Raw genomic sequence first — 21,368 nt, forward strand, 5'->3', positions numbered from 1 at the left:
CAATTATTTAAAATAAAAAATAATTGTAAAATTAATGTTAATTACATGATTGTAAATAAGTTCCAACTTCATAATTTATTTGCTAAATGTTTCTGAAAATGTAGATATAGATATACTTTTTATCGTATAAAATATATGAATACACTTAATATTTAAATACACGTATCAAATTGAATCTATAAACATAAGAGAAGATTTACTGAAATAGAGAAGATTTACTGAAATTTTCAACATTCGTTTTATTCATAATTAAAAAAACAATTGAAATCATAATTTATAGTCCACCAAAAAAAACTAATAAAATAGGTTTAGTGAAATCATAATTTATAGTCCGCCAAAAAAAACTAATAAAATAGGTTTAGTTTTATAGGTTACGCACCGAATATTACCTAATAATTCGAACCTAACAAATTTAGTATAAATGTCAAAATTATTGGGGGAAATAATATCGAGTTTAAGAAAATGAATTGATTTGAAATGGGAGTCATCCAACTAGATATAAGAAAACGACAAAGAATTGTTAATTTTTATTTTTCTGTTTGCCATGAAACGACAAAAAGCTTGATTATAGAAAAAAAAAACTCAACTTGCTTCGAAAAGCTTCAAGAATATCTCGTACGTGTCCTTGCACACGTAGATTCATAAATGTGTTTTTGTCCTCTTTTTACAGTTTTAGCCTTAATACAGAAAAAGTATAAAGTCTTAATGGCCCCTGTCTTGTAATCAAAATTACATTTCCAACAGTACCGCGAGTCGTTTTGTATAGTTTTCATTAGATGACATTTATTTTCAGTAGTAATTCATTTATTTATCCTTTATACATTTAAACGTTTCCAGTGATTTATTTGTAATTTTAGTTTTCAAATTACATATTGTGTATTGTTGAAACGAGAAACAACAATAAAATTGATTTGGTTTTAGGGTAGGATCTAGGCGAACTTTCGGTTAAACTCAGAATGAACTAAGAAGAATTGCGAATTGGATTTTTTATATTTGATCTTTTGTGGAAAGTAGCTATTAAATTAAATTGTTCTCATTGCTTTACAGATTCTATCTATTTAAACTTGAACCCTCAACTCGCCATTCTCGCCTCCCCGAAAATCTCGCCCACGATCTCTTAACTTTATCCCGTGAATGACTCAACCTTGGCAACAAAATTCTCGTCTTGGGCTCGCGGTAGGCCCACTATCAGGTCCGAATAATGTTCTCCTTAACGGGTTTGTTATGGGCCTGCAGGTCGGCGAAACCCAACACCAACAATTGCCCCCCCAACCTTTCTATCTTTTAGTGAAAGATAAACGGCGAATATTCAGGGAATCCTCCGCCGTTTCGGTTTCGCGATCTTCTTCGGGGCGAACACGCTGGATCTCGTCCACCAAGATTTTGTGATGATTATCTTCTCTCTCCCAAGATCCAACGGTTGAGGCGAACGATTTCGATGGTCCAGATTAAAGGAGAGAGATTCGTGGGATTCCGAAAACCGAAGCAATTATGACTTATAAACCATAAGCTACACGTCTCGTCATAACCGCGCACTCATCCACTACTTGAAGGTAATCTCTTTTCCTTTCTCTCTTTCTGTTTTAACGATTAGAGTTCTACTTTAAGAAACTTTTCTTCTCCGTCGCCCCTCTTTAGACTTTGCCATCCTCGATTTTTATCTTTTAAACTCTCTATGGCACCACTCGAGCTCTGGGGAAATCACATCCCCCCCGATTACTACAGAGAAGCACCTCGTCGATCTTCGCCAAAAACACGGAGTCCCGCCGGAAGTAGAGATGATATTGTCTCCCGGCAGCACATATACTCCAGAAACCGTTCCGCCGGGCTATTGTTGTGCGTACACGACGTACTTCGAAAGATGCGGACTCGTCTTCAAGATTCCTCGAATCATCTTCCAAGTCTTACAACGCCTTCGAATGGCGTTCCCCCAGATGTGTCCAACTTTCGTGAGACACGTAATCAGACTTTACATCAGAGGACGCGAGAAGGGAATCATAGTCAGCGTCGATGACATCCTGCGGTTGTGTCACGTTAAACACAACTCAGGATTTCAGGGGACATACTACATGTCCCGCCGACACGACCGAGAAATTCTCCAAGCGATTCTCGGGAAAGACGACAGGTGGAGGGAGAAGTACTTCTACTTCCGGGTCAACGCGGCCTCGGTGGGAGACTATAACTTTAACCGGCTCCCAACCCAGTGGGCCGTATGCATGGGTCAGGATGACCTCGACTGCTTTTTATTTGTTACATATATATATATATATATATATATATATATATATTTCTGCTTGGTAGCTCTTTTTATTTTTCTGTGACCTAGTTTGAGGATCAATTGTCCACCTGGATCTGATCCTTTGAATTAATTTATTTCAGACTCCGGCGACCACCCATTGACCCCCGCCATCGAACATTTGACGACCAGGCTGAGAAACGGCCAAGTCTGGTGGAGCACCTTCTCGAGAGCTCGCATAATCACGACCCTTAACATACCGTTGATTCCAGTCGCTCCCGCTCCATCTCCAAACCCAGATCCTCCAGTACGATCTAAAGCCCGTGATTTGCCTATTCCATCTCGCAGCGAGCACGCCGAGCATTCATCCGCTCCTCGAGGTAAATTCGCGACTTTCCCCCGAAGTATGGGGGTTAACTCGTTGTTGTTTATTGCCCCCCTTTATTATTATTATTATATATTTTTTTTATGCCAGTAAAACGCTGTTCCGCCAACGCTTCAGTTCGTCTAATTGGCTTGTTGACAGTTGACCCAGCCGAGCATCGTCAAACCAGTTCTTCATCAACGTCCACCCCGCTACTTGTAATGGCCAGGAAAGCCACACTGCGCGAGCTCCGTGAACATACCCCGTCCTCTCCTCGTGTCAAGGCTGGGGATGTCGATGCTGCCTTGACCTCAGCTCTTTGTGCCGTTCAAACGGCCCCAGTCCCAGGACAGAGCGAGGAGGTTGACCAGGGGAGAGCAACCCCCATCATGTCCGCCGGAAGGAACCGAGAGGTGATGCTCGTGAGCTTGCAGTCCGCTCCCCGTGAGCCACCACCTCCGCAGAAGCGAGCTCGCCCAAGCGAAGACAGGAGTCGGGGTAGCCGAGGGGACCAGCGTCATGATAGTCGCCCCGCCGAGCGTCGGTCTAACCCTCCTCTCGAGGATCAGGTCTCCTCCGGGAACGGGTCCTCCAATCGACCATTCCACTGGAAGTTCGCTCACTCAAGCGACTCACTTGCCTTGGAGGACCAACTGGGGATGGCGATGTTGTTCCGGCACCTGAAGCCTGCTTGATGTAAGGTTCCGCTGGTTAAGGACCTCGCAAAGCGTGAAGCTTACATCGAGGTGATGGCAGCAAACGCCATGGTAAGAACTTATAACCACATCGCGTTGTTTTACGTTTAGCCAACGAGGCGTGTTCCGACTGAAGGCTAACTTTTTTTTTTTCCTTTCTGGGATTTGTCTTAACAGTCCATCGTGTGCCAGAACAAATTGGTCGCTCTTTATGAGAGGCGACTCAAGGATGTTCCGTAGGCAGCCGAGCTGGATAACATGCAGAGGGTGGTCCATGAGCTGATAACGGCGCTAAAGGCTGCGCAGGAAAGGGAGGTTGCCGCGAGCAACAAGGCAATCTCCTTCAAACAAGAGGTGGCTGCACTGAAGGGCGACCGGGAAAAACTCACTGCTCTCGAGAAGGAGCTATCGTAGTTCGATTATTATCAGTACTTATTGGAAGTACTTTCGATGACGAGGCGATATACGCCGTTGTGAACGATCTCGGTGATCCTGTATGGACCTTCCCACTTCGTTCCCATCTTCCCGGCGTTTTTCTCTTTCTTGTGGTCGAAGACCTTACGGAGTACACGTTCTCTAATAGTTAAGCTCCGGGGTTGGACTTTGGAATTGTAGAAGTGGGCTATTGCGTTCTAATAGTTCTGACCTCGTACGAAGGCTATGTCCCTCTTCTCATCGATAATGGTGAGGTTGTCTTGAAAGGCCTCGTTTTTTATAGCCTCGTTTCCGGGAGAAACAGCTCTGCGGATACTGCCTACAGAGATTTCAGCTGGAACAACGTCTTCGATTCCATAAGCCAGGGCGAAGGCGGTTTTACCTGTGCTCCCGCGTGGGGTAGTTCGGGTGGCCCACAGAATTCCGGGGAGCTGAGCATCCTAGCATGATTTCTCGGCACCTAAACGTCGCTTAAGACCATGCAAGATAACCTTGTTGGCCGCCTCGGTCTGCCCGTTCCCCTGCGGGTATCGAGGGGTGGAGGGGGTGAGCCAAATGCCCCAGTCGTCGCAGAACTTCTGCATTATGGAGGACATCAAGTTTGTCCCGTTATCCGTTACGATCTTGTAAGGGATACCGTGCCGGCATACTACGTTTTTCCAAAGGAAATCTTTAACTGCGTCCCCCGTAACTGATTGATAGGATTCCGCCTCAATCCATTTGGTAAAATAATCACTTACGACCAGTAGGTGCTTCACGCGTCGTTTTCCCGACTGCTCGAGGGGACCGATGGCATCCATCGACCACCGCACGAAAGGATAGGGGGAGGAGATCCGCTCATATGCTCGGCGGGCTGATTGATCATGGGAGCGTGACGTTGACACCTATCGCAGCTTTTGGAATGCATGTTGCAATCTACGAGCATGATAGGTCAGAAATATCCTTGCCGTTTTATCCTAAGAGCTAGCTATCACGGGGTCCTTCGTGAGCCTCTTTCATAATGCTTTCAACCTCGTCTCCATGGACGCATCTGAGATATAGTCCGGACACGCACCGTTTGTATAGTTCTTCACCAATGATACAAAATGCCGCGCTTTGTGCATTGAGTTTTCGCGCTTGCCACCGGTCTGTAGGTACGGTTCCATGGGAAATGAACTCGCGTATTTGGATTCGCCAATCCGTCTTTGGTTCCGCATCGCGTTCATCTCCAGAGATATGCGCGTCTAGGAGCTCGTCATCTTGCTCGGACGTCTGGTCAAGATTTTCTTCGGTGGGTACAACGCCGTGCTTGACTTGGTGGACGGTCTAGGCTTTGACGGGGATGGAAATGATGGGTTCGTTTATCCCCTCTATGGGGATGACTCGTTTGACCAAAGGGTCGGAGGTGGAAGCGAGTGCGGCGAGGGCGTCAGCCGCTGAATTCTCTCCTCGCAGAATTTTGGTGAGTTCGAACGATGAAAACTGCTCTGTCAAAGATCGAACGACTTAAAGGTATGAATCCATCCGTTCGTTATTTGCGTCGTAGTTTCCATGAAACTGGCTAGTGATGAGCTGTGAATCGCTGAACGCGGCGAGCTCCTTGACGCCCACTCCTAACACAAGCAGGAGGCCAGCTATCAAGGCTTCGTACTCGACCTCATTGTTTGTAGGTGTAAATCCGAGCCAAAAAGATTGCTCCATGACCTCCTTGGTAGGGGAGATGAGTTGGATCCCGATCCCGCACACTAGTCTGGAGGATGCTCCGTTCGCGTATAACGACCATTTCACGGAATTGTTGCCTTCATGTTCCTATTCGCGGCGAGCTCGATTACAAAATCAGCAAGGACCTGAGCCTTAGCACAAGTTTGAGGTCGTTATTCGATGTCATATTCGCTTAATTCTATTGCCCACTTGGCCAATCTTCTGATTGGCTAGGACTGTCGAGGATGGAGCGTATGGGTTGGGACGTCATTACAATGATTGTGTGCGATTGGAAATAAGGTCGCAACTTACGAGCTGACATCACGACTGCCAGGGCTAGTTTTTCCATGGCAGGATATCGTGTTTCGGCGTCGACCAGAGTCTTACTACCGTAGTAGACGGGTTTCTGTTCCCCTTCGTGTTCTCCTACCAGTACTCCGCTCACTGCAGAGTCGGAGACTGCGATGTAGAGGAAGAGGTGTTCTCCGTCTGCCGGCTTCGAGAGCGCAGGAAGCTCGAAAAGGTATTTTTTTTTTAACTCTTGGAATGCTTTCTCGCACTTGCTGTCCCATTAGAACTTTCGGTTGCCCTTAAGCATTTGGTAGAATGGGAGGCAGCAGTCTGTAGACTGCGCAATGAAGCGATTGAGGGCTGCTATACGCCCCGTGAGTCTTTGCACCTCCCTGGTAGTTTTCGGGCAGGGCATTTCGAGGAAGGTGGTGATCTGCTTAGGATTTGCTTCGATCCCGCGCTCGGTGACCAGATATCCCAAGAACTCACCAGACGCGACGCCGAACGTGCACTTGGTCGGGTTGAGCTTCATCCCATATTGGTTTAAATTTTTAAAACACTCTTTGAGTTGGGAGACATGATCTTGTTCGCGTGTCGATTTGACGAGCATGTCGTCGATGTAAACCTCCATAGTTTTTCCGAGGTGTAGCGTGAACATTTTGTTAACCAATCGTTGGTACGTTGCTCCGGCGTTCTTGAGACCAAAGGGCATAACTTTATAGCAATAAGTGTCCCTATCGGTTATGAAGGCGATATTTTCCTGGTCAGCGGGGTCCATAAGGATCTGGTTGTACCCTGAAAACGCGTCTATAAAGAATAATGTCTCATGCCCGGCGGTCGCTTCAACCAGCCCGTCGATATGCGGAAGGGGGTAATTATCCTTTGGGCAAGCCTTGTTGAGATCCTTGAAGTCGATGCAAATTTGCCACTTCCCGTTTTTATTTTTGACAACGACGGGGTTGGCCAGCCACTCGGCGTACTGGACCTCGCAGATGGAACCGATTTTCAACAGTCGATCCACCTCGCTGTTTACTGCTTTGGCCCTTTTGGGTCCGAGCTTACAAATCTTTTGCTTTATCGGCTTGTAAGTGGGGTCGACATTCAGTTGGTGCGAGGTGACGCTTATGTCAATTCCCTTCATGTCCGACGAGGACCAGGCAAAGGTCGCACAATTTTGCCCCAAAAACTGGATTAATTAGGCCCTTGTGTTGGTGTTCAGGTTGGGTCCAACTCCGACGCATCTGTCGGGATGTCCTTCCATGATAGAGATTTGGTCGAACTTGGTCATTGATGCACTGCGGGTTACCGGGTCCTTTCGTCTCGCGAGATGACAAGCTTCGAGCTCTTCGTTGATCATTAATTGCTATTGATTGCATTTTTTGATTAAGTCATATCCGCCTTGGGTTGGGAATTTCATGCATTGATGGTAAGTGGATGGGACGGCCTTCATGCCATAGAGCCACGGTCTACCGAGGATAGCTTTGAAGGGAACGGGGCGGTTGACGACCAAACGGCGCTCTCCCCTTGCTTCTACGATTAATTGCGCGGTACCTTTGGCCAGAGTTGTGTCCCTGGTGAACCCTGTGAGTGGGGTTTTGCCTCCCTTTAGTTCAAAGTCGGGATAGCTCATTCGTTTGAAGGCATCATAGAGCAGGAGATCAACCGAGCTCCCGGTATCTATCATTATTCGTGACAGCTCGAATCCTCCGACGTCTAGCCTGACGATCAAAGAGTCTTCATGGGGCTTGTCCAAGTCGGCGGTGTATACACCGACTCGGGTGACGTGCGGCAAAGGGTGAGACCTTTGAGGACGAGATCAATACGTTTTTTCGGGGCTGGTGGGGGTGACGACCCCTTGGCCTCATCGGTTCTCTCTCGTTTTGCAACGACATCCTTCGCGTTTGCGTTTGCTTCCCTGGCTTTCTCGCCCTCCTTTTTGAGGTCGATTTCACCGAGCTCTCCCGCCTCGTGCCTCCTTGCGAGATGACAATTCTGCACTCCTCAGTCGAGTGGCCTCGTATTTTGTGGTATTTGCAGAACTTTTCAGGGTTGAAATTAGGGTTTTTGGGTCTGGATGTGGAATCCACCGCGAAGGCGTGTAGGCCGGGCTCTTGCGGATCCCTCTGAAAAGGTTTTTTGGAGGGGTTAAAAGGTGCTTTGACCGATTTATGAAGCTCGGCCATGGCGGCTCGCTCTTCCTTGGCCTTGGCGAAGTTGATTGATCTATGGAGGGCGTCATCGAGCGAGGGAGGCTGCCGTTCTGTGAGCTCCTCTCGAAACTTTGACGTATACCATAGGCCATGTCATAGTGCCACTAGGGCGACCTCGTCGTTCAAATTAGATATTCTAGCTTTGACTGCCTTGAAGCAAATCACGTATTCACGAAGTGATTCGTCTTTTCCTTGAACCAAGAGCCATAAGTCAGATTCGGTCACTTTAGCTTGGAAGAAAATCGAGTATTGCTTTAGAAACACGATAGCTAGTTGGTCAAAGGAGTCGATAGAATTCGACTCCAAGGACACGAACCACTCTAAGGCTGGTCCGACTAGGTTTTCGGCAAAATATCGCTAGTAGCAGGCCTCACACTCATCGTCGGTAAGGTAGGCCTTGGTTATCGCTAACTTGAAAGCTCGGAGGTGTGCCTCGGGGTCTGACGTGCCCTCGTACTCGGGCAGGCGTAGCTTACCGACGTCTCGGAGGTGAATATTAGCGATTGGATCGGTAAACGGGGTGCGCCTTGTTTCTGCGATACGCGATCGATGTCCGGTACAATGCTCGTAGCCAGTTGGGCCTTTGACCGGATTTTGGCCATCTCGGCGCTCGCCTTATTCATGTATTCGGCAAGGAATTGGACGTTGACTACGTCGTTCCTCGGAGGGCCCGGGGGGGGGGGGGGGGGCGAGGCTGTCGACCGTCGTATGACGAGGTATTCCACCCACGAATTCCTCAGCTGAACTTGGGTTAGTTCTCATTGGAGGGTTCGTCGGGACGTTTGAATTGCTGGCATCGCGTGCTGTTGAGCCGACATGCCCGACCGAGGGCTGGTCAGCAGGTCGTAAGCTCGTTGGTTCGTTGAAATTCGTTGAGCTTGGAGCTTGCGGATTCTCCGAGGTCGCGAACACAGGTAGTGTCCTGAGCCCGGGCGGGGTGATGTTGACTGTTTTGAAGTCGAGACGGGTTTGAGGCAGCACTCTTTTCGCAGACTCAGTCGAGATTGTTTCCGAAGGGTAAGCTGTTTCTCGACGGAGGTCGCGATTTCCACGTAGGGCAAGCTCTTGTTCATGCCGCTCGATCCGGCTCATGAGGGCTCGGTTTGTCGCGTCTTGGTTTATAGTCTTATCGATCAAAATCACGAGCATCCCTCGTATTTCTGAGAGATCGGTCCCGTTGGGCATCCCTGAGGATGGTGGGGGCGCTAGATGTTGCCCGGGTCGACTCGCTTTATTGCTCTCAGTGCGAATCCATACCCGGGATTGGTTTCTGCTTCCCGACGGGATTGCGGGGATTCGTGGGTGTAGTTCCGATGGGAATCCCCTGGTTCGGAATTTCGGTTTCCTGAGCCGGAATGACTCTCTGGTGGGTGAGACCCGAATGGCCAAGGTAACCTTGATTTGGTGTCTGGGTGCCGCTAAGTAGCGGGTCTGTCCCAGGTCTGGCCAAATTTTGGATCTCTTGATCAGTGTAGGCCTGGATCTGCTCATCTCGAGCGGGAGCGATGTTTGAACCAGGTTCTTGTAAAGCTGCTGACGGCAAGGTGGTGCTAGTATGCTCGTGGCCGGATTCAGAAGCAATTGAGTTGGTTGTTGATGGATCCATTTCGCTTAGATTTCTTCAAAGTAATCGATTTTTGGGAATAGAAAAGACCTAAGTCCCCATAGGCGGCGCCAAATTGTTGAAACGAGAAACAACAATAAAATTGATTTGGTTTTAGGGTATGATCTGGGCGGGCTTTCGGTTAGAATCGGAATGAACTAAGAAGAATTGTGAATTGGATTTTTTGTATTAGATCTTTTGTGGAAAGTAGCTATTAAATTACATTGTTCTCATTGCTTTACAGATTTTATCTATTTAAACTTGAACCCTCGACTCGCTGTTCTCGCCTCCCCGAAAATCTCGCCCACGATCTATTAACTTTATCCCGTGAACGACTCAACCTTGGCAACAGAATTCTCTTCTTGGGCTCGTGGCAGGCCCACTATCAGGTCTGAATAATGTTCTCCTTAACGGGCTTGTTATGGGCCTGCAGGTCGGCGAAACCCAACACCAATATGTATGTATGGGCACCTACTGAGTGGATGAACAACTACGTTATTATTGCTAAGTGTTGTAAGACTATCTTCAGTGATTTTCTCTATTTTTTCCTATAATAGAAAAACTCTATAATAGATGTGAGTTTTACTTCAACTTACCTCTATTGTCACCTTTAAAATAGAGATTGTTATTTTTTTTTCTATTTATAGAAAAATTCTTGTAGAAAAAAATAGAGTCCCTATATAAATAGAGGAAAAAATAGCAATCTCTATTTTAGAAGAAAAAATAAAGATGAATTGAAATAAAACTCACCTCTATTATAGAAAAAAAAATAGAGATGAGTTAGAGATCCAGAAATTTTTACAGTAAAAATCATTATTTATTTTTGGACAAATTGTTCAATAGGGTAAACTAAAGTTTATTACTAGTTGTACCGTGACATTTATCAGTCAAACAAGTACTTCAGTGCCATATATTTTTCAATTTTCGAATTATTAGACTACTAACTTTGGAGTTTTAACATTAATAATTTTTTTGATTAAAAAAATTAGTAAACTTTTTTAAACAATATTACAGAAAAAAATCCTATCATCATAATTATAAAAGGAAAGAGTTTTTCAACAAACGTTAGGTAAAAAATTGTTTAGACTCTGCTTTTATCTACTAGCAGTCAAACCTGACCAAATTTAATCCTATTATTTACTGCAACTAACCATAATTAAATGACTAAAATCTGAAGGAAATAAATTTAAAGTAGGGTAGTACCGTAAATAGTACATCATGTTAAGGGTATAACCGTAAATAACCATCATACTAGCTTCATCTTCATTTTACTCTAAAAAGCTTTCCCTTACTTTCTCTCAAGAACAAAGTAAAGCGTTGAAGAGAGAAGAAGAAGAAGTAAAAAAAAAAAAAAAAATCCCGAAGTATCAATTTATTTCTATTTTGGCCGTTAAGATTCTATTTGTGATCATTTAACACCCTGAAGAGTCACACCCGCCATGTGTGGAGGAGCTATAATCTCCGATTTCATTCCACCGCCGAGGTCTCGCCGTGTTACTAGCGAGTTTATCTGGCCGGATCTGAAGAAGAGTGCGAAAGCAGCGAAGAAAAGCTCAAAGAAGCGTTCGAACTTCTTCGATCTTGACGATGAGTTCGAAGCTGATTTCCAAGGTTTCAAAGATGATTCTTCTATCGATTGCGATGATGATGATGATTTCGATGTCGGTGATGTTTTCGCCGACGTGAAACCATTTGTTTTCGGTTCGACTCCGAAACCCGCCGTCTCCTCCGCTGCTACCGCCGCCGCCGAAGGTAAACATATTTGGGGATTTGGTGTGAATTAGGATTCGATTCAATTAGCTCGATACTGTTTCAGATATGAATGATTTGGTGTGAAATTGAAACTTGTGAGTTCTCATCTCTTAAGAAATTAGCTTGACCCTGTTGTGTTTATGAGCTAAACTTTGATTATGAGTTGCTGTGTGAAGCATGAAGCTTGATTCGTTGTTCTTGGATATATTTTTATGTATATGATTTTGAGTGATGTTTGTTTGGGGGATATGAGGCTTTGATTTGTGTGATGAAACTGATTTGGGTCATATAGGAACTGTTTTGATTTTGTTGTTATGTTATACACACTACTAGCTTCAGCTTTTGGGAAGAAGGTTGCTGGTGGGGAAGCTGAGAAATCTGGAAAGAGGAAGAGGAAGAATCAGTATCGAGGGATAAGGCAACGTCCTTGGGGCAAATGGGCAGCTGAGATACGTGATCCAAGAGAAGGTGCTAGAATTTGGCTAGGAACGTTCAAGACCGCTGAGGAAGCTGCAAGAGCTTACGATGCTGCTGCACGCAGAATCCGTGGATCTAAAGCTAAGGTTAATTTCCCTGAGGAGAACCCTCAGAAACGTTCTGCTGCCAAGGCTAGTCTTCAGAAACCTGTGGCTAAACCTAACCCAAACCCAAGTCCAGCTGTGGTTCAGAACCCAAACAACTCCTTTGAGGATATGTGTTTCGTGGAGGAGAAACACCAAGTGAACAACAACAACAATCAGTTTGGCTTAGCTAACTCCATTGATGCTGGATGTAATGGTTATCAGTATTTCAGCTCAGACCAGGGTAGTAATTCGTTTGATTGTTCTGAGTTTGGTTGGAGCGATCAAGCTCCAATTACTCCTGACATCTCTTCTGCCCTTATCAACAACAACAACAACAACCCAGCTCTATTCTTTGAAGAAGCCAATCCAGCTAAGAAGCTCAAGTCCATGGATTTCGAGACACCGTGCAACAACAACATTGAGTGGGACGCTTCGCTGGATTTCCTCAACGAGGATGCTGTAGCGACTCAGGACAATGGTGCAAACCCTATGGATCTATGGAGCATCGATGAGATTCATTCCATGATTGGAGGAGTCTTCTGAAGAGATCCATTCTCATGTATATAAAGCTGCATGTTAGTGAGTTTCCCGCATCGTTATCAACTTCCAAAACGTTCTAATCTTCTGCTGTCTCTGTCTCTCTCAGGAGTTGCTGTCTGAAAGCTTGTTTGCATTGCAAGAGCCAAGAGCCTCTCTATCTTGTGGGTGTGATGAAGTTAAGTAGAACTTAATTAGGGGTTGTGTTGTGGTAGGTTTTGTTTTATAATATTCTGAACTATTAGTGAATCTTTGTTGTACCACCCCCCCCCCCCCCCCCCAAAACTTCTTTAAAGTTCGTCATCATAACATGTTTGAACCTCTCTCATCTCTGTTTAATCAAATAATCTTCTGTGCTACTTGAAGAAGTTTGTGAGAAATGGCAAACATGACAAAGAAGACACAAGCTTAGTTTGAGGAACCACACCGGACGAAATTTAAGGATCGGTTATCGTGAATTTTGTAATGAGAGAAAAAGCGGTGATATGATATCATCAAAGTGGTTTGCCTAGAGAAGTGAGCCACTTTGGTTATTTTGTCGTACAATAAATCTAAAGGAAAAAGAAGCCAAACGACGACGTTAAACGACAGAAGAATCTAAAAGTTGAACCTTCTTTTTGCAAGTGGTAACTGACTGACTAACTGGTGAGTTTGTATCTTTCTCGTGACCCTTTTTTTGTTATAAGAGAAGAAATAAATATAAAGAAGAGAGTAAATTAATAACTCTTCTGGACAGTTCTGCATCTTTAGGTCGTTTTCACCCATCTGTATAGGTACACAATTTTACTGAAATGTGTACACACACATAGATCTTTATTTATAAGGGTTGTAGGTGAATAAAAATAGTGAACTTTCAAAGCAAAAAGAGTGAGATTTGTTTATCTTTTTCATTTTTATATCAGAAGGTTTAGTTTCTTTTTCTAACAAATTGTAAAATTCAAAAAGAAACTAACTTTCTTTTCTATTACTATTTTTAAAAAATTACTTAAAAGGTCTGATTGTTAATGTAGCCCAAACTGTACAGAAAAATTGTAAGCTGAAACGGTAAGCTGTTACGGAATAGTGCAAAGCTGTAAGAAAGAAATATACATATAGGAAAGAGATCATATACATGAAAGCTGCATAAAAAAAACTAATTGGTAAAAATTCAAATTAGTATCACTTGTAACGCTTTGTTTGTATTCACCAATCAAACTCTTAGTCTTTTTCTATTATTACTGTTGTTAGTTAGTTAACGTACTACTAATAAAATGTAATCCAAATTAAACATTAAAGGTGCATGCATGAGTTATATATAAGAGTAAAACGTGTGACACAAAATTTGGTGTTCCTCCTATTGTACAAATTAATTATCTCACGGTTACGAATAATAAAACAAATTTAAACATTTGACTTTTTTTATATATAAAGTCTTTGTATAGTATAGGACTATAGGGCTTTTACATAAGTGTGGACACACGTTTTTATATTATAATAGATACATAGTCCTGTCGATAATCGACATGTCTATAAGTTAGATAGAAAAGCAAATGATTTGGTCTATATATGGTTAAGTACACACACAACACGAGTCTTAGAATTTTGTGGTGAATGAGAGAGTCAACATTAATGGAGATAGTCAGAAGAAGAAGAACTATCTCCTTCTCCTTCTCCTTCTCCTTCATCTTCTTAATTCTCTTCTCTTTTAACGTTATCTTTCTCGTCGGAGCGAAAAAATCTCACGACGGTGAGAATAATGTGACGGCCTTGTTCCTCTTCGGAGACTCTTTCTTGGATGCGGGAAACAACAATTACATAAACACCACAACACTTGACCAAGCTAATTTTCCACCTTATGGTCAATCATTCTTTGGCCTCCCCACCGGAAGATTCTCCGACGGTCGTCTCATCTCCGACTTTATCGGTATATATATTATTCTTATAATAGCTAGCTCGTGGTCTTATATAAATATATAGTATTGACGAAAATGTATTCATTAATGATAGCGGAATATGCGAATTTACCGTTAATTCCGCCGTTTTTGGAACCGGGAAATAGTCAAAAGAAGCTTTACGGCGTCAACTTTGCGTCTGCTGGTGCTGGTGCTCTTGTAGAAACGTTCCAAGGTTCGGTACGTTAATTATCTCACTAATCTTTTTATTATATTCCAATTCTCTTATGTTTTTTTCTTTTTTGTATATTTGCAGTGAATCGAATAAATAGATTATATCATTTGATTGATTAAATGGCCTATAAATTTGATTGAAGTTCATTTTTATATAAGTAAATATGTTGATTAAATGATTGCATATGGAGGTGTTGAGTTTTGACCCGATTATCGTGGCTAAATTAATTGAACAATCTTCTTTATAATGTTTTTTTTGGTCCTACCGACGATTTATTTTGTATCGTCTTTTCGTCTTTTACATGCTTTACTAGATTAGTACCCGTGCTATACCACGGGTCAAATTTTATTTTATACAACAAATTTAAATATTTTTATTTGATATATTTTTTAGCATTAAACAGTATCATCATTTAACCTTGATATTTTACATTTAAACTGAATTATAAGTTTATAACTCATTTTATTATAAAACTAACTACATTTTAATTGGTAAATAATAATAGAATATGTAAATAAGATATGCATCTGTTTCTGAGGAAAGAAGTACATATAACTTTAAATTGTGATATGATATTTAAATTGTACATATTACAAATAATAACTTTTAAATATGATATTTATTAAAATGGCAAGGGTTATGTAAACCCTATAAATCTTGATTACCAAGCGAACCCTATAAATCTCGATTATCAAGCGAACCCTATCAATCTCGATCTCGAATCTCGATTATCAAGCAAACCCGTAAAGGTAAATTATACAAATGATACACTTAAGTATAACTAAAATGATTAATGTTTTAATTTTATAACCAATTAATGACTCACATATCTATTATGTAGTCTAAAAAAAATTATGTACTGACTGGACTCATATATCTATTATAAAAAATTGTGTAGACTATGTGTAAGCGATATTTTTAATGTTAAATATTTTTGGCCGTCGAAGGGGTCTCCAGAGTTAATCCTATTTAAATCGGAAAATATTTAAATTTGTTAAATTTCCTTAAACAATATATAGAAGTAGGGTATATATTGTTAGGTAAGATCGAAAATATTGTTTAGTTTAACAAAAATCACAGTTTTTATGTTTAGGGTTACCGAACTCAGAAGATTTTTTGAGTTAAAATATTTTGTTTCATTTGTGTATATCATCTTTTATTCCTTCAAATGCTATTACTATTCCCGATTAGGTTTAAAGTGGTAATCAAAGTAGACCCGTAAATATCGAAAGATTATCGAATATTATACTTAAATTATTAATATGTCAATTCTATAACCACCTAATGACCCATATAACTATTATATGGTCTACCAAAAGTAAGTCATGTACTTCCCAAATATTAAAGAGGGATTTAGATATAAATTTATAATATATATAAGCATTATACCTTTTTATCATTATTTAATTAGAGAAAATGTAGTACCCACTTACTTGTTTAGGACAATTAGGTTTTTGAAAAATTAAGGTTAGGTAAGATGTATTATTCTATGTTGTACAACGTGGTGACCAATTCCTAATAATTGTAAGGTGATAAATTTGAGAACACAATTGGATCACTACAAGAAAGTGGGGAGATTGTGGAGGACAAGATTTGGAAAAGAAGAAAGCAAGAGGAGAATCTCAAGAGCTGTCTATTTGATAAGCGTTGGGAGCAATGACTACTCAAGCCTTTTCCTGACCAATCAATCTCTTTCCATTTCAATGTCTCAACATGTTGACATTGTCATTGGTAATCTGACTACATTCATTCATGTAAGTTCATCATCATCGTCGTCATAAATATAAACCTTATTTTTTTGCATTCATCTATTCCTTAAATTGGTTTGTAACAGGATATATACAAGATTGGAGGACGTAAATTTGGGGTCTTGAATGTGCCGGACTTGGGTTGTTTTCCGGCTTTACGGATACTACAACCAAAGAGTGATTATTGCTTAAGAGATGCTTCAAGATTAGCAAACATGCATAACAAAGCTCTGAGTAATCTCCTGTTTAAGATGCAAAGACAAGTGAAGGGCTTCAAGTTCTCCCTCTTTGACATGAACAAAAGCCTTCGACTCAGAATGCAACACCCTTCTAACTTTGGTATGTGGGCTCTTTGTGAATTTTGTTAGCTTTCCTTGAAATGGCCCATTATAATATATGTTCAATACCCGTGATAAATAATAGGGTTTAAAGAAGGGGAAGAAGCATGTTGTGGAACTGGGAAGTTGAGAGGAGTATTCAGCTGTGGAGGCAAGAGAATTGTGAAAGAATATAAACTGTGTGGAAACCCTAAAGATTATATCTTTTGGGATTCACTTCACCTCACACAAAATACTTATAACCAGTTTGCAAATTTAATTTGGAACGGTGGGCACATGTCAGATTCTCTAGTGGTTGGCCCATACAATATCAATAAGTTATTTCAGATTCCTTGATTTGAATGTATTACACTATATAATACACATGATTGTGTTTATTTGATACAAACATTTTCGTTCATTTCTAGATCTAAGACTTTAAAATAATGTGATGTCATGTTTTCCGCTGCTCCGTTCTCCCGCATCCAAACTAACAAGCGTGATAGCCAAGTTGTATTGTAGTTGAAATGGTAATAGTAAGTAATATGTTTACACTAATTAGTATTGAAAAAAATAAAAAAGATACTGTATGTGTTTCCAACAAAATTTTCCTATATGGCTAACTAGAAGGTTTTTCTATAGAAAATATGGTATATTTCGAAAATTGGAAATGAGAAGTTGCAAAAATGTCTTGATTAAAAAGAGAACTAAAAAAAAAAAAAAACAAGATACAAAACATCTTGAAATGATTAAAAATCCACTAATGGCATATTCTTTTACAAGAAAAATTAAGGAGAAATACGAATATGAAATCCCAAATTAGCCGCCAAGTCTTAGTGACATATCAAGTAAAGGATCGGGTCGTTTTGGATGCTGTAGTCGTCTACACTTAGACCATCATCGAGTTGCTTGGTTTTAAACAACAGCGTCTGCTGGCGCACTGGGATGCCTTCTTTCTCCTGGATCTTGGCCTTAAAGTTTCATTACTGTTATTTCTTAATCAAATTTTTCGTTTTAGCTTAATTTCTCAGTCTTTCCTAAGTTTTCACACATGAACAACCATTTTTTCCATTTCCAATATTAATCATAGGTTTTTTTCGCCAATTGGCCCGTCAATTGTTATGATATCTTCTTCTTTTCTTTTTTTTTTTTTTTTTTTTTTTTTTTTTGTTTTTTTTAATATAGATACCGGTATATTGATTTTAAATAGAGTTACCGTTACAAATAGAGAGGATGAGCATAGCATTGTTTACCAAAAAGACAGAGCAAAAGTTATAGTAATTTAGCATAGAGTGATCCTCTAATTATGGAGCTTGGAAGTTCGCAAACCAATGGTGGAGGAAGGTCTGGTCTAGTAAGATTGGTGATGATGAAGGACGGCAGCTTTCTTCTTTATCGAGTCCAATAAGCCTTCTGCGCATTAGAATTTGAATTTCCTTTTTGAGCTTAGCTCCATTGCAATATTTGGCAGAGTGTATCCTTGAGTTGCGTTCCAACCAAATGCTGTAAAGTAAGGCCTGAAACAGAAGCTTGCATATAACATTCAGCTTGTTGTTTGAAGTAGGTTTTTTCATCCACATTAGAATGTCTGAGAATTCTGATAAAAGCGGTGGAGCAAGATGAGCGAAGAAGTCAAGCCAGAGAACTTTGGAGTAAGGAAATTGGAAGAATAGGTGGTCCCTGGATTCATCTCCTGAAACACAAAAAAGGCAGGACGCAGGAACCGGAAGGTTCCATCTTCGCAACTTGTCTCTTGTGGTGAGCCTGTCTAGTACCGTTAACCATGACATGAAAGCCATTTTTGGAATTTTTTCCTTAAACCATATTTGTGTATGCCAAGGAACAGAGGGACCTGTTGGATGCAAGTGCCTCCAGGTTTGCGATGAGGAGAAGGAGCCGTGTGACTGATTCGGTAAAAGCTTCCAGAGAAAGGTATCATTACCAAGTGCAACAGATGGAGGAGGATGGTTTGTTAGGCACTCTCTTAGCAGTTGTACCAAAGGATGCCGGCCACGAGTTACACTCCATGCTCCATTTGAGTGTGCTTCAGAAACATGAGAAAGTAGGCGGATACCTATGATACGCGGTCCATTCTCACCAACGATGTCAATCAGGGGCCCCAGACCAGTCCAATTGTCATGCCAAAACAAAGAGTCACAGCCTGAGATAACTTCACAGTGAATGAAGGGTCTTGCCAGAGGACGAAGCTTAACCAACCTTCGCCAGATCCAGCTACCTGTGGTTCTGAAATCTGTAGTCCAGAAGCTTCTTCCTCTAATGAGGTGCTTCTTAGCCCAAGAAACCCAAAGTGAGCCTGACTGTGAAAAGAGTAACCATATCAACTTGAGTCCAAAGATTTTATTCCAGTCGATTAGCCTTTTAAGTCCTAACCCTCCTGCAGCTTTCGGAGTATCGACAACATCCCAGGAAAATTTTGCTCCTCGAGCAGAGCCGGCTACACCCTTCCAGAGGAAGGAGCTATAGATTGATTCCAATTCATGAAGACACTTGCTCGGGAGTAAGAATACTGAGTTCCAGAAATTGATGGTGCTATTAATGACTGATTGAAGGAGCTGAAGTCTTCCTGCAAACGAGAGATACCTATGAGTCCAGCCTGAGATTTGTCCCTTGATCTTATCCACAAGAGGCTGGTAATCAGAAGGAGTTAGCTTGGCAGTGATAAGTGGAACTCCCAAATAGCGTACTGGCAGGGCGCCATGTGTGAGGTGCAACCGGTTGGCCATGTCAGTTATGAATTCTCTATTGTTCCCATCCAGAAAGAGACACGATTTCCCCAAATTAACTCCTAGTCCTGAGTACATCTTGAATCTATCTAGAATCTCCAAGATCGCAGTGAGAGAGGACTCAGTACCATAAAAAAACACAAGCACACCATCGGCAAAGCTTAAATGGGTGATTAGTGGATCATGACACTTCGGCTGAGGTTTGATCCTGTCCTCTAGTACAGCCAGATCTTTTTTTTTTTTTTTCCTTTTACAATAATATAGACGCCATCGTATCTTGTTAATATAAATGCTGCTATATTTTTTTCCAGAATATGTATATGAGGTTGCACATGATGTGTCAATTTTAATTTAGAGAATTGTGAAAGTAACATAAATTGTGTTAGAATCCTAAAGATTATATTTTATGGGATTCACCTTATCTCACACAAAATACTTATAACCAATTTGCAAATTTAATTTGGCACGGTGGGCACATGTAAGATTCTCTAGCGGTTACTTGCCCCATACAGTGTCAATAAGTTATTTCAGATTCCTTGATTTGAATGTATTAGACCATATGATACACATGGATGTTGATTATGTTCATTTGTAATCTAAAACTTCAAAGTAATGTGATGCCATGTTTTTCTTTACTCCGTTCTTCGCATCAAAACTAACTAGTGCGTAAGTTAATTATATGGTAGTTTAAATGGTAACTATGAAAGTAATGTAGGATAATCTTATTGATTCACAATGAGAAGATATATATACAGATTATACAGAAGGACTAGGGTATTAGAGAGAAGTTATTGAGAATATATAGTTTACATAAGTAGAGATTCTAATGAAATCATAATCCACTGATTACTCCTTAATACACCCCCTTAAGATGGAGGAGCTTTGCGAAACTCCAATCATGGAAGAGAGAATAGTGAATTGCTGTCGAGATAGGGGTTTGATCAACGCATCAGCTAGCTGATCTTTCGTGGAGACATGAACAACTCTTAATGCACCAGTTTGAACTTGTTATCGAATAAAATGGTAATCCAAAGCGATGTGCTTCATGCGAGAGTGAAAAACTGGATTCGCACATAAGTATGTTGCACCAACATTGTCACAATAGATAGTAGGAGCTGCAGGAAGGTGAATACCAAGTTCAATAAGTAAGGAGCAAATCCAAATTATTTCGGAGGAAGCATTGGCAACCGCTCTATACTCTGCTTCAGTCGAAGATCATGAAACACCACGTTGTTTCTTTGAATACCAAGAGATGGGATTATATCCCAAATAGACAACATAAGCGTTTGTAGACACAAGATCATCAGAGTCACCACCCCAGTCTGCATCTGAATAGGCATGTAGATTGGTTGAAGTTTGACGTCGCAGTGTGATACCATGGGAGGAAGTACCATTTAAGTAGCGCAAGACCCTTTTTACCGCTTTCCAATGCTCATCGATAGGATTATGCATATACTGGGACAACCGATTGACTGAGTAGGAAATATCAGGACGAGTAAAAGCTAAATACTGAAGACTACCGACAACACTACGAAACTCAGCGGGATCAGAGAGCTTAGTACCCGTGTGAAGAGATAACTTCGGTGTAGTTGCCATCGGTTTGTTGACAGGTTTCGACAACAACATGTTTGTTTTAGTCAGAAGATCCGAAATGTACTTCTTTTGTGTCAAATGTAACCCCGTTTCATCACGACATGCTTCAATACCCAAAAAGTAGGATAAGTCTTCATGATCTTTAACTGAAAATCTTGTGGCCAAGCTGTCGAGTGTTTGACGAAGTAAAGGTTTGTCATTTCCAGTGACTAGGATGTCATCAACATACACTAGCATGTACACAATAGAACTGCCACGACGAAGAATGAAAAGAGATGTATCAACCACCGAATTTACAAACCCCATAACAAGCAAATAATTCTTTAACTCCATGTACCAAGCCCTCGATGCTTGTTTAAGACCGTAGATTGCTTTCTTCAGGCGACACACATAATCTGGGGGATCCGCATCAACGAACCCCGGTGGTTGAGACATGTAGACCTCATCAGTTAGAGTGCCCTAAAGAAAGGCATTGTTGACATCTTATGGGCCAG

At 41.5% G+C, this 21,368-nt stretch overlaps 3 protein-coding genes across 5 annotated transcripts; 2 read left to right on the top strand and 1 right to left on the bottom strand.

The window, feature by feature from the left end:
• Positions 1-3,720: 3,720 nt before the first annotated feature.
• LOC147947891 (uncharacterized) lies at positions 3,721-4,530 on the bottom strand. The gene is made up of 3 exons (XM_087507486.1): positions 4,209-4,530; positions 3,942-4,112; positions 3,721-3,896 (listed from the first exon to the last, which is right to left on the bottom strand). Exons 1-3 carry the CDS (start codon positions 4,528-4,530, stop codon positions 3,721-3,723), a joined length of 669 nt encoding a protein of 222 aa, XP_087363612.1.
• A 6,243-nt stretch (positions 4,531-10,773) lies between these two features.
• LOC104779356 (ethylene-responsive transcription factor RAP2-12) lies at positions 10,774-12,725 on the top strand. 3 transcript variants are annotated; one of them, XM_087507103.1, is made up of 3 exons: positions 10,774-11,266; positions 11,600-12,388; positions 12,476-12,725. In XM_087507103.1, the coding sequence occupies exons 1-2, from the start codon at positions 10,954-10,956 to the stop codon at positions 12,370-12,372; spliced, it is 1,086 nt and encodes a 361-aa protein (XP_087363229.1). In that variant the 5' UTR covers positions 10,774-10,953; the 3' UTR covers positions 12,373-12,388; positions 12,476-12,725. The 3 variants fall into 3 exon arrangements, with proteins under 3 accessions (XP_087363229.1, XP_010502010.2, XP_087363230.1); XM_087507104.1 differs by having other exon boundaries at positions 10,802-11,266; positions 11,606-12,388; XM_010503708.2 differs by having other exon boundaries at positions 11,600-12,725.
• A 1,111-nt stretch (positions 12,726-13,836) lies between these two features.
• On the top strand, positions 13,837-16,958 carry LOC109132306 (GDSL esterase/lipase 5). Its single transcript, XM_019243979.2, has 5 exons — positions 13,837-14,269; positions 14,353-14,477; positions 16,002-16,226; positions 16,307-16,559; positions 16,644-16,958. Exons 1-5 carry the CDS (start codon positions 13,957-13,959, stop codon positions 16,892-16,894), a joined length of 1,167 nt encoding a protein of 388 aa, XP_019099524.2. The 5' UTR covers positions 13,837-13,956; the 3' UTR covers positions 16,895-16,958.
• Positions 16,959-21,368: the final 4,410 nt, after the last annotated feature.

Source organism: Camelina sativa, chromosome 3 (assembly GCF_030686135.1).
Source record: "Camelina sativa cultivar CO46 ecotype springtype chromosome 3, ASM3068613v1".
In the NCBI taxonomy this organism is placed as follows: domain Eukaryota; kingdom Viridiplantae; phylum Streptophyta; class Magnoliopsida; order Brassicales; family Brassicaceae; genus Camelina; species Camelina sativa.

Coding starts and splice junctions, on each gene's coding strand:
- LOC147947891 (XM_087507486.1), bottom strand. CDS start 4,530: ATGGATGCCATCGGTCCCCTCGAGCAGTCGGGAAAACGACGCGTGAAG. Junction 4,113..4,208: donor CAACAAGGTTATCTTGCATG/GTCTTAAGCGAC, acceptor GCGGGAGCACAG/GTAAAACCGCCTTCGCCCTG. Junction 3,897..3,941: donor GGACATAGCCTTCGTACGAG/GTCAGAACTATT, acceptor ACAATTCCAAAG/TCCAACCCCGGAGCTTAACT.
- LOC104779356 (XM_010503708.2), top strand. CDS start 10,954: ATGTGTGGAGGAGCTATAATCTCCGATTTCATTCCACCGCCGAGGTCT. Junction 11,267..11,599: donor TGCTACCGCCGCCGCCGAAG/GTAAACATATTT, acceptor ACACACTACTAG/CTTCAGCTTTTGGGAAGAAG.
- LOC109132306 (XM_019243979.2), top strand. CDS start 13,957: ATGAGAGAGTCAACATTAATGGAGATAGTCAGAAGAAGAAGAACTATC. Junction 14,270..14,352: donor TCTCATCTCCGACTTTATCG/GTATATATATTA, acceptor CATTAATGATAG/CGGAATATGCGAATTTACCG. Junction 14,478..16,001: donor TAGAAACGTTCCAAGGTTCG/GTACGTTAATTA, acceptor AATAATTGTAAG/GTGATAAATTTGAGAACACA.